At 41.3% G+C, this 13,051-nt stretch overlaps 1 protein-coding gene across 1 annotated transcript in view; it reads left to right on the forward strand.

Moving 5' to 3' along the window:
- LOC311490547 (contactin-associated protein-like 4) overlaps positions 1 to 13,051 on the forward strand; it is a 96,779-nt gene that overhangs the window by 22,142 nt on the left and 61,586 nt on the right. The window contains exon 3 of the mRNA XM_084548091.1: positions 9,070 to 9,263. Within this exon, the coding sequence (XP_084404217.1) occupies positions 9,070 to 9,263 (194 nt within the window). The remainder of the gene's footprint in view (positions 1 to 9,069; positions 9,264 to 13,051) is intronic.

Below are 13,051 nucleotides of genomic sequence, written 5' to 3' on the forward strand. Positions count from 1 at the left end.
TTGTTCTTCTCTATAAACTCGCTCTGAGTTTGAGTCTCATTATTTTACGCCTTACCTTAGAAATTCTCTTGGGGCCGGTCCTAATTTTACTTTTTACTTTACTTTTATGCACGCGGTCATTCAATCTCTACCTGCTTTTATAGTCTTCATAAAAGACTGTTTCAGACACATGCTCCATTGACATTCCTGTTAAAAAAGTCATCTTTTAAACCTTGTTTCTCTTTCTTGTTCTTCCCAGACAGTTAACATACCTCAACCATCTTTTATAGTATATACTGTACCTGCATATTGTCTCACAGGTTGTCATAAAAACGTCTCATGCTCTGCTTCAGATCCACCGCAACTATGTGACTCTCCAACTTAAAAACCTGGCAAAGCAAAGCCCCTCAAGCTGCCACAGAAACATTTACAAATCCTGACCTGCTAATGCTTTTTTGTCTCTCAGCTTGGCAGTCCGTGGCTTATTGCATCTCCTCGAGACCCGCCGATTCTTTTTTTTTTCTCTCCTTATAATGGCTTGTTTCCTTTTTCCCATCAGTCCTGTTTTTGTCTTCCTGTCCCTTTTAGTGTCTTCACTTTTCATTTACTCTGCACCGGGTGGAACAACTGTGCACCGGTGCTAAACAAACATTACATTTATCTGGCGCACACATCTGCTCCTCCAAGTGAAGCCATTGCCCCGACAAGTGTTGTGTCACCCCGTATTTCCCAGTTGACTCTAACATGGTGGAGATTTCAATTAGAACAGAAAGGACTGACGCGGCGTGCAGGATGTTAATTTACAGTGTGGAGATGGCTCCATCTAACACCAGCACAGACTAGTTCAACGTGTGGTGTTACAAAACTTACGTTATTAGATACATTATTGTGTGTACATGTGTGTGTTAAGCCCGTTAAGATATGAGTAAACACAAGTACTAAGACCAGTAACTGATTAAATCGGTTTGCAAAATCAAAGTGCAAATATGTTATCCAATGAAATAGTTATAAATATATGCAGCTTTATTTTTTAATGCAATCAGCTTTATGAACACAATGTGACTTCAGCACTGTGAGCTGTGAAAAGAAAACCGACTGTATTAACTATGAATATCTTTACAGGCATTTACATATGTATACATTGAGAAATAAATGATTCAGTAAGTCATATATTTCACTGAATTTTCTATAATTAATACGTTCTCACTTTATGTTTCAGCTAGATACAGTATATCCTATCTGGTCAGAACACTGCCCTCATATAGTATGCCTGGATGAAACATGGAACTTGCTGTAAGCATGTTTACTACTTTTATAGGGCTACATACTTGGGTTTAAAGATGTCCGTTTCCCTAAGCTTGTTTCAGGTGTCAGATTTTATTTTCAATATTATGCACTGATACAGTATGTTGATCCATACAAGGTTCTTAACTAAAAGCTTCACATTTTTAGCTAATCCCCGTGGTGCTGGGCTTCCCAGCTAATGCAGATTCTTATTTTAAATTGAAAGGATGATGGGCACTGAGGTGGTGTTCTCATTCGGAGTAACTCAAGGACATTTGTAAAACACAGTTTCTGATGGGCACAAAGTTGCTGCTCTGGGATATGAACTTGTTATCTCTGAGTTTCCGTTCCATCTCCCACCCCTGTCGCCATAAAAAAGTCATAATCCATCGCTGACACCACACGTCCTTGGCCTGTATCCTAGCACTGAGCCAGGAGGAAGCATCCAAAATAACATTCCCTTTGATGCTTTGATGCTAGCCCAAATAAATCCATGTATGATTAGCTGTAATGACACATATTTACGTATTTGGAGGAATGCACTCATTTTCGGGAGTCTTTTTAAAAAAACTTTTGCCAAATGAAAACATTAGATTAGCACAAGACTGACAGACTTTTTAAAAAGCCTGGTTTATTTTATTCTAAAATCAGCTTCCGTTAAGAAACCGTGCGCTAATTAAAGTTAAAGTACCTGCACAGTCTCAACTAAAACTGATTCTTAACACACTCCAAACTCAGACGTCTTTGAGGCAGTCATTCGTCAAAAATTCTCAGAAGCAAGTATTTTATTTCATTCATTTCTAATCTTATTTATAGAGTTGTTTATTGCCCCTAAATTTTTTTTTTGGCACAGGCTAAAGGTGTTTTTGGTGTGTTTAAAATGTGAAATAGAAGTAAAGGTACCTTGCCTTGTACCAACTCTTGAAAATGATGATTTAAAGCTGCACTAATATCTGGTCATATGCAAAAGTCTTCTTGTGCCGATGATTTCAGTTTGAAACTTCACAAATTACCTTCTACTGTTTTGTCAGTAACTCCACAGAGCTGCATGTTCTCTGTTAAGTCTTTCTGTTCTCAGTCATCCAGGTCATGGTATATCCAAAAAGGGTTCAACACAACAAGCAAGTTTCAGTAGGAGATCCTATTTAAACCTCAGACTTCCCGCCAGTCCCCTAGAACTGAAAAAGCTACTCGGATGAGTGGTGAAACGTCTTCTCAAAAAAAAAAAAAAAAAAACTCTACAAGTCCAGTTGCCTTTTTTCAACACTTTTTGGTTCTCAGAGTTGTTTCAAGATGCAGTAACACAACTGTCCTGAAGAGACTGTACACTAAACCAAATGACTCTCATACAAAGTTAATTGGTGAACATAATGGAGCATTTAAAGCAGTGTGTTTTAACCTCTTTATGGGTGTGCCATAATATTTTGCAAAAAGATGCACACTTTTATCTTAAAAAGTCTTGTGGCATCCTCTTCTGGTGTCTTGAGCGTGTTCACAAAAATTTGCTTAGGATTTTAGTGGAGTGAATATTGTAAATAATGTGGTAGTCCCAGATTCAAAGAGCCAGATACTTCTCTCTGAATGTAGTGCAGACTATTATAGCAAAAGTGCGATACGTGATATGTTTAAATGTTAACTGGCTGCTCCAGTCCGGTTCACCTGTCTGGTCGCTGGCGATGGATGCAGTGAACTTGGTTTGAGTTTATTTAACGAACAGAAACTAAATCAAAACACTTCAGGGATGAGAGTTATCAATGATTGACTCTCAGTGTTCCTCATTAGCATGCTGCTCTCTCAGTGCATTCAAATGCTCTTATACTCCTGTAGCTTTCTAGCCGGCTCAGTCGAGGGGATGTCACGACCTCTTGACTAAAACACAAATGATAACATTCGACTCTGAAAAGACCAGCGCAGAGCGAAACAAGAGTGGATATTGGTCTCGCGTTTGCCAGGTGGACACCAACTGGACTCCAAATCAATGACAGCGCTGCTTTGCATCTGCCGGATGCCTAAATAAACAACTGCTTAGTTAGAAGTCTACCACATTAGCTGTTGCAGTGATAATGACAGTGTTGTGTTTACAGCTTGTTTCGCTGCCCTCAGTTTTTGTTATCAATTTAAACACAAGAGATTAGACGCAGTCGAAGCCCATTTAGATTATTTACCATTAAGCCTTTGATTAGTCCCCCAAAATAAACTTAGTTTCTGTGTTATCTTTGTCTGTGAACTTCTCTTCATGGTTAGTGCACTGTTAAATGTGGGAATATCTGACTTCAGAACACCTGCCTCTCAGGGTGTTTGGTCGATTGCCCTATAAAGTCACGGTCTTCTGATTAGTTAATTGGCTGTGGTAACGTGGCAATTCGAATGTCCAGGAGAGCGGTGCTGCAGCGCCCCTGACCTGTATTTAACCTCAATTTCCGTAAAGGCTTTGCTGTTAGGGAGGATCCTGGAACGCTACCGAAAGACATGCATGACAGAAACGGTTATTTTGTTGATCAAACAGATGACGCGTGACTAACAGGGTGGATTTAGCAAATCCCTTTTTTTTTCCCGCACAGATTTCCATGAGTGCACCCTCTACTCTGCTTTCTCCGTCGGTTGATAACCAGCAGCATCCACCTCTTCCTAATTCCACCTCCGCAGTCCCACATGTCAATTGATCCGCCTCACTCTGTCACTCTCTCACTCTGCCTTTCTTTCCTTTGTCGGCGTTCATTGCTTCTTCCCTCTGCAGTCTGGCTGTAATGAGTAAAGGTCAGTGTGTCTGCTCTCTCCTGTTGTGCTGTCAGTGACCATGTCTGTTACTGAGGTACTTATTAGCTCTGGCCTTTAGCTGCTGCTCTAATGAGCAGGAAGCACAGCGAGAGGAAAGAAGATGACCTGAGACACAGACAACTCAACCCAAAGGATTTTGTTCCCCCACATGGATGTGGAAGCCAAGTATCCAGTTTTGAGCTGCTGCTGCTGCTGCTGGTGCTAGCTTGGTTTTCATTCATTCATTCATTTTCTGTAACCGCTTGTCCTGTGAAGGGTCGCGGGGGGACTGGGGCTTATCCCAGCTATCATAAGGCGAGAGGGGGGGTACACCCTGGACAGGTCGCCAGTCTATCGTAGGACTCTGGCTTTGTTTTCTTAACAGAGAAACAACATTATCACTTTATGCAAATTATGACAGAGCAGGCAAAAATGAGTAGCCAGGGTTTATATATATATTAAAAAACACAGTGGGTAGGAAAGTAAACTAAAAGTTGAGTAGATGGTACATGCAGATGGAAATTGGCATATACACTGATCAGGCATAACATTATGACAGGAGAAGTTCAGCATCAGTGAACTGAAGTCTTCATCGTATGTCTAAATAAAGAGATTGTATAGGTTTACCAGTGACATTAACGCACCTTTAACACGAAAAACTTGCCGTTACTTAGAGACAAGCACACCTTCAGGCTAACATACACCGATCAGGCACAACATTATGACCACTGACATGAGAAGTAAATAGCACTGACCATCTTGTGACAGTTCAGTTTTCTGCTGGGAAACTTTCGGACCTGGCATTCATTGGTGTGGATGTTACGTAGACATGTAGCACCCACATAGACCAGACCAGGCACCCCCACCCCATAGCAATGACACTCCTTGATGGCAGCAGCCATCCCCAGCAGGATGCAGCCTGACACAGACACACACACAAAAACAGTTTAGGAACAACTCAAGAAGAAAGCACAAGGTGTTGACCTGGCCTCCAAATTCACTAGTTTCCAAACTGATCAAGTATCTGATCCACAGAGGCCCCTCCCCTCAACCCATAGGCCTCCACTAACAACATCCTGTTGCCATGTCCATTCTCTGATGAGTCTCAACTGTTTTGGAGGCACAAGGGAGACCTACACAATATTAAGAAGATGGTCATAATGTTCTGTCTGATCGGTGTATACAGTACTGTATATCAGATGTTTAGCTTGTCATCCAACACATAGCACTTTCGAGGCCTTACACTGGTCCTACAGTCATTCTGCAGCATGGCCACAACCCCAAACACAACCAGAGTCATAAAGCAACTTCTTCAGCGTAAAGAAGATCAAGAAGTCAGTCCAAACAGCCACTCTGTGATTACATCAAGAGACAGAGGACAAGGTTGCCGCTCTCCACCAGAAAATGTCTGGAATAATTTCTTCTCTAGACGTGTGGAGGTATCGCATTGCAACTGGAGCTGTTTAAAAGGCGATAGATGGTCTGCCTTACGTGTGCTTTGTACGAACTGACAAATAAGGTATTCATGGCATCATTTATTTTATTTTTTTTCTAATGAAATATCCTTGCTTTACTTTTAGCGCCCACATCCGCACCTAACTGTACTGGGAGTCAAGAGCAAGGCAGGCACTGTTTGTTCTTTTATTATTTCACTCTGGACCAAACCAATCGACACGACCACCCGCCTGCCTACGGTGCTGCCTATCTGTCCAACAGAGCATTATGTGGAACAGTCCTAATGGGGTTCACGGTGGCTCCTGTTACGACAGTACTCGAATATGAGATGCGAGAAGAAGAGAGTCCGCTTCGGCTGTGTGTCTGAAGTGTGTGTGATATTGATTTGTATTGTCCTTTAGTCAGCATGACAGCACCTTGGCAACACGGTCTCAAGTGCTCTTCAGGCTGGCTGTTATTTTTTTTTTGTGTGTGTGTGTGTGTGTGTGTGTGTGCTCTGTTGGGGAAAAATCCCTCCATCTGCTGTTCAGGCACCATGGATTTGCTTTGCCCTGACTCTGCACTTTTTATTACACTTGCACACACGCACACACACACATGCACAAACAGCCTTCTCAGTATTCAAAGTATCGTTATCATATAGCAGCCCTTTCCTTCACCTCCAGTGTTTCTTCATAATCAGGTTTGGCCAAAACTCCTAGCTCCTTCTTTCTCCATCTATCGCACACACTCCTCTGAGTGAGAGATGCCAGCAGCATCCAAATGAAATTGCAGCTGGGTGTGTTTTGGCAATGTCTCTGCAAAGGTTAGCAACTGTATTAAGACACTGCTCTCCGTCTGTGTCTTTCAGTCCCTCCCTCCTCTTGCTTTCTGGCTCCATCTGCTCCTCCGCTCACCTTTTCCCACCCACCCAGTCCTCTGCAACAAGTTCAATTCTCCCAAATAAAAAAAACCCACACCAAACAAATGTATTGCGTACACACAACAGAGAGTTCGGACTTCATAAATCGCGAGGGACCCATTCCTGGCGTCTTTCCTGTTCGGAACTGGACCTTTCATTGAGGTTAATTCAAAACCGAGACCTTTCATTGTTCAAATCAAAGCTATTTTGTTACTCGCGGGGGCTTTTTTTTTTTTGCTGAGCTATCAGTTTCAAAATACCATGCACATTTACTTCAGTTTTTAAAGGGATTCCTGTGCCAAAAAAAAAGATTAAATTAGAAACATGAGCTCAGGACACAAGCGAGGCAAATGCATAACCGTGTGTAGTCCATGAAAATAGAAAACGCAGGAGTTTATTAGTCTTGTTGTGTTCGGTGAGTGAAAAAGAAAATTCAAAGTAAGAGTGTAAATCAGGTTTTAAAAGTACATTTTGGGATGTTTGCTCTCTCGGCCTTTCTCATTTCAGAATACAAATTACTCCCTTCTCGCTCTTTACAACTTTTAATAGACTCTGGACTCACTTTCCCTTACGTAAGCATTCTCAGCAATTCTTGTTGCTTGAGACCAGTGTTTACCATGAACTTCAGTTAACACATCCACCTGTAATGAGCTTCGGATGCTTGGTGATGTGGAATCTGTGAAATCACTTTAATCATTGACGCCTTTTAAAATTGTATAAAAATGAATGACTTTGACTTATTACAAATAAAATCAGAAATATCCCAGCTACCCTCAGGTTATATTTCATTCCAACAGTGTCTCCATATAAAACACACTGTAACTCTACATTGATGTAATTCGAGGTACGCTCACAGATTAATATTGCGGCTAAAGTTGTGTCTCTGCTTGGTGTATACCCTCACGATACAGTTCATTAGCAACACTAGTGAAAATAAAAGCAAATAAAAGCATTATAATGCACTAAATCCTCCTTCATGGCTGTTGTAATGTTCAGTTTATGCTGAAACAGAGTAAGAGAACTGGACAATCATTGTTAAACTGTATAAACTCAAACACAGAAGTGCTTCAGTTGTTTAGCCTAGCCCACTGACTAAAAGGGGTTGCCAAAATAATAGAAAATGTGTTGGTACAACGCAATACACTTGATTAGTACTGTAAATCACAGCCTACGAAAACTAAACAGAGTTGAGTTAAATGTGGAATACCATAACCTTCATGAAGTTTTCATGCTTTATAATCACAAGATTTATTGCAGTTATGTTAACGTTATGGAACGATGATTTCGGCGATGTCAAGTGATAAACGTCAAGGCAACGTGAAAGTCGGGAAACATGATGAATTCCTATTTATTCCACATTAAACATGTATACTTTAGATATTAATGTCGGTGTGTCTGCTGTTAGATTTTTGCTGTTTGCCATTGCAAGATAAATATCACACAGTGTTGGCATAGCCTCAAAATATCATCTTGCGTTTGAATGAGGAATGCCAGCCCTGTTTCCTGCTCCCTCCAATTGCTTTATTAATAGTTTATCCTATTAAGTAAACTGGTAATCAAATCAAATCACTTTCACTTTGTCTTTTTCCTCAAATTGCAGTCTCCGACACGCCACAGTACTCCTGGTACAAGCTTTTTTGGACTACAATATGAGCACGAAATTAGTTAATCTCATACATACCTGGACATCCCCTCCAGCTGTTGCAGCAGCTGTTACCAGGGTAAAAAATGGAGCATGTTACCCCTAAAAAACATGATCACAATTGCTGCTGAAAAGACGCGTTTTCACTGATTTCAGTCATGCAAGTGCAGAAACGTGAAGGAATATGATTCTGAATGATTTTGAAGCAAGTTTCACTTAATTCCAATGAAAACCAGAACAGATGCATTAAATATTAGGAGGCATTTTCCCGCCGAGTTGTGGAGAGTCATCAAATTGCTTTGAATACCATTCTGCTGCTGCCGCTGCGTCTAATCCATTTCTCTTCAAGCGTTTGAGACCCAAATATATCCCACTCAATGTCTTTGATTATGAGGATTTATTATTTATCACCCTGAAACCAGGGGTAATATTTGACGTATTGCTGCGTTTTATGTCTGTGAGCATATAAGTGGACTTAAATCGTAACCGGGGAAGAGCTAAACCATATTTATACTACACTTTGCAACATTTCAGCAGGGCTTTGCGCTGTCTATTAATCATTTTAGAAACAGAACATTAGCTAGTATCCCTTCTCTTTGGCATTCCTGTAATCTACAAGCCCCTGTCGTAGAAACAAGCAGTTTGTATTCTCGTCAAACCTGAGATTTATTATTGGCCAGTTTAAACATCTCAGCCTGCAGTGTGTGCTCTGAACTATACACTCTCCGTTTTAAAGTTTAATTTCAGGTACATTAAAATGTGATGAATCACACTCTGTCTCGATCCTTGATGTCTCCTCTGTCACCTTTGCTTGTTTCTGTGTATCACCATCCTTCACTGCCACCAACACACAGTCCTGTTTCCATCACTTCAGAGGACATTACACATGGAGGCTTACACAAACCCTAACCAACTATTTGCCTAACCCAAAATTTAATCATTTAGATCACTGGGACTTTTTGTAATACTCACATTAAGTTCTTTGCACACACACACATAGTATGAATTAAATTCACTCAGTAAAACACATCCCTTGTGTTCTCTTGTGCAGGAGCGGGCGGTTGGTCTCCTCTCGTCTCAGACAGATACCAGTGGCTGGAGGTGGACCTCGGGAGACGGACCCAAATCACTGCTGTTGCCACGCAGGGTCGCTATGGGAGCTCTGATTGGCTGACGGCCTACCTGCTGATGTTTAGCGACACAGGACACAACTGGAGACAACACCGGCAGGAAGACAGCTTGGGGGTAAGTCTCCTGCTATAAACACTTTACTAATAAACCAAACGTTGGCGTTTAAAAAAAAAAATAAGAAGAAGAATCTGGATTTTCTGATTTCATATTTTGTGTTGTGTCCAAAGATGTCAAAAGTGTCTGTACAGTCTGTACAGTACAACATCTCTGGAACAAATTGGTTTATGTGATGCTGGTTGTCATTTCCCAACAGTTTAAACATTAATATGACGCATGTCAGCCTTCAGGTGGAGTTAGAGGAAAAGTCAGGATCACTCCAGTCACTGGCAGGTATCTACCCTGGAGCATGAGTGTCAGAAATCAAAATCTATCATGTTGATGCAGGAATGCATCACTAGAAAAAGAGTATATTTTGAAAAGTTAGGGGATTAAACTCATCCCTGGAGACTTTAGATATCCACATAATCCATCAGATAGATTTCTCTGTTTCATACTTCCCTGTAAATGCATAAAAAATGTCTGCAAAGTTATTTCTATGTAAACGAAGAGCACACAATTTATAGTTAAAGAATTAAAGATTGCACATTGCAACCTCTTTTATATAAAATAAGTTTTAACAGATAGAAGACAGTTTGCAAGGAAGTGCAACTCAATCCTCCGTTTCACAGAAGTTAAAAATACACCTGGCCTCGCCGACTTAGACATCATTTACATTATCTTTGGGGACCAGTACTGCCTGCAGCGGCAAACCTGCTCACCAGGAGCCTTTCACTCTTTATTAATAATGGATGGAACAATGAAAGGGACCTGGGCAAGGCTCTGTTGATGGTGTGGAGCTGCTGTCAAACAGTTTAACCTCTGCTGACAGGAGGTGGGTGCTTTTGTTAGAAGGTAGACGCCTGACGTAGAAAGAGTCACGCCTTTGATTCCTTTGATTCATGGAGCGGGCGGAGGTGTCCATCACAAGTCTGCAAGCAAGTCGGTGAAGGAACACTTGCGAGCGCAGTCATCGTGAGTTGGTCTTGATAGGGGTGTCAGCCTGGTGCCTAAAATGTAAATCCAGAGTAGAAAGCTGACTGAGTCAAGCATGTGCTAACTTCACTTCCTGAGCTGCTTCACGTCTGCAGATGTTCCCTGTTTCGTTTTCTCTCCTCACATCATCATTTTCCTGGATTTCTTTTCGGATCGTTTCATTAAAAAGAGAGAATACTAGAGTGCAGAATGACTGATCACCAGTGAGCAAATGACTAATGTCAGGATGACAGGGAGCCATGCAAGCCTCAGTCGGCTGAACAGCATTTGATATTATATTTCGGATGCAGTCAAGCTTCTCCTCACTGCTTTATGGGAGAAAGTGCAGCCCACTTGTTACAGACGCAGTGTGAAGAAGTGCTTTTGATTCAGATTTGACCCGAAACGATTTTCTCACAAACTCTCCAAAAGCCCCGGGAGTCATCACTCGAAAGAGAGAACAGAGTAGGACCTCTCGCAGCTTAAAAACATGTTGATTTGACACTCAGCATGAAAGGTGATGAATCCAGATCAGCTATCGTAGTGTTTTTAAAGCTCCATAAATTAGTCAGGCCGGCTTAGTGTCTCTGTGAAGGTGGAGATTTTACTGCAGCGGCTGCATCAGTCACCTTCTCCCTGACTGCTGCAGCTTAGATACTTGTTCTTCTTTCTCATTTTGTTCTGCACTGGTAAAGAAATACTAGTATTTAATCCAACAAATTCAATATAATTTCTTCTCCATTATACAGAAATACAATAACTTCATAGCGGTCATTTATTATTTGAATATGTCAGTAGTTTTGTTTTTTTTCTTGGCTTGTGATTTTTTTTTTCCCCCCAAACAGCAGCATCTCGTTCCATTTGTGTCACATTTTCCAATGTCTACAAAAAAAGTAAAGGTAGTGTTATGACCATAGACTGTATATAAATATGCACAACACGTCCCCACTTCCTGACTCACTCACGTTTTCATCTGATTAATACTGCGCTTTGCTCTACCTCCACCAGTTACAAAGAAATGTTGTATTATACACTGTACTTATTTATTTATTTATTCATTTTTTCTACTCTCACAGTCCTACGGGACTGCTTCATGGAGCGGTTGGCATAGCAAGTGGTAGTCATCATGATCTCACGTCCTGTTTCATAAAATAAAACTGATGAAAATGAGAGAAACTATCATTTATTTGACGTGTATTTTAGTGTTTTAGCTTGGCCCCAGTCCCATCCACTTACATGAAGGGGGTGGAGCTTATGACTTATACTGGAGCCAGACACCAGGGGGAGCTCTACTCGCTTTGGCTTCACTTGAGGAGCTCTTCTGCTGTCCACTTTTATTTACAGTTTATGGTTATGAACCATGAAGTTACAACATGAAAAAGACTTTCCCAAGTTTTAGCAGCCGTTTACTTAAAAACAACTAAAGCTACGAATTTATCAAAGAAACCAAGATAAAATACTTCACCTCCCTTACTGAAAAAAACAGGAGAAAGCAAGGTAAAAAATCTCCCTTATAACTTCCAGAGGATCAAAAGTCATCAACAAATAGTCGACAAACGGAGAAGACAAGAATTTCCAGTATGGAGAGGAGGGAGATGAGTGTTAAGCTGCATAGCAGTGATGCCATGTTGCTTCCTTAGAAAGCAAAGATGAAACAGAAGAGAACTGCACCACGGTGATGGTGCTCTGAGAGAAATCTGATCACTAAGCTCCTGAAAATCCCGTATTATTCCAAACTGTTGACTCCCCAGCTTCTTCAAACGCAACCGCCTTTATAAGAGAACAATTACAGGACCCAAATACTCTTTTCCAAAAAGCTAACTGGAGTGGGAAAAAAAATATGAAAAAAAAAACTCTTCCAGTACTTTAACACATGATACGTTATGGAAGTCTTTTACCTGGAATTGAGTATTTTTATTTTGTTGTACTATACCAGCTGGGCGATTCTTCAACCAGTGTTGAGCTATGATTCCTCCTCGTGGCCTCCCCTCATTTTCTGCGTCTCGTTCTCTAGCCCAGCTCTCTCTCTCTCCATGACTGAAGGCTTGTCAGAGGCTACTCATATTTCAAAAGATGCTCTGGCAAGTAAATGAGCTGCTGCTCTCCCCGGCCTCCTCAGCAGGAAACAGAGCCATTTGTTGAGCTTAACGCTCCGCTGCGCAGCCGCCTCAGCCCTTCAAAGCACTGAAGACAGCACTGAGATCACAATTATACAGTGCCAGGGAAGCCAATTTCTCTCACATGGCCACATCAATATACACAGAGAAGACTCACACACACACAGGCATCGTCACACACTCTTGAGTAGAGAGGACAGACACGAGCAAAGGGCATGCACATGAACACATGCACATAACTTCAGTCTGTGAGTGTGTGTGTGTGTGTGTGTGTGTGTGTGTCAGAGCCTCAGTAGATTACCACATGCAGCTGATTGGGAAAACAGAAGCCATTAGTCTTTTGAGAGAGGCTTTGGTATGGAGACAGAATGGGTCCCGGGGTTATTGATCACTGGACAGAGATGAGGGAGAGGGAGGGACATTATCAGCAGTTAGCTTCAATGACCTGCTCGAGCTCAAAGTTCGAAAATACAGAGGACTGTGTCAGGAGCGAGGAGGCTATAGGAAGACTTTTTCTTCATGCTGGCTTCAAATTTTAATGAGAACTGCTGCCTACTTTTAATTTGAAGACCTTTCAGTTACAAATGCGGTTATATAGCTGCATATTGCATGATTTTTGTCATGACCTTTCAAGACTGTAGCTGTGTGTTACAAATGTGTTATTTAAAGATGAATTACTGTTTTTTACAACCTGGACCTTATTTCTGGCATAAA

Source organism: Chelon labrosus (genome assembly GCF_963514085.1).
Source record: "Chelon labrosus genome assembly, chromosome: 7".
Classification (NCBI taxonomy): domain Eukaryota; kingdom Metazoa; phylum Chordata; class Actinopteri; order Mugiliformes; family Mugilidae; genus Chelon; species Chelon labrosus.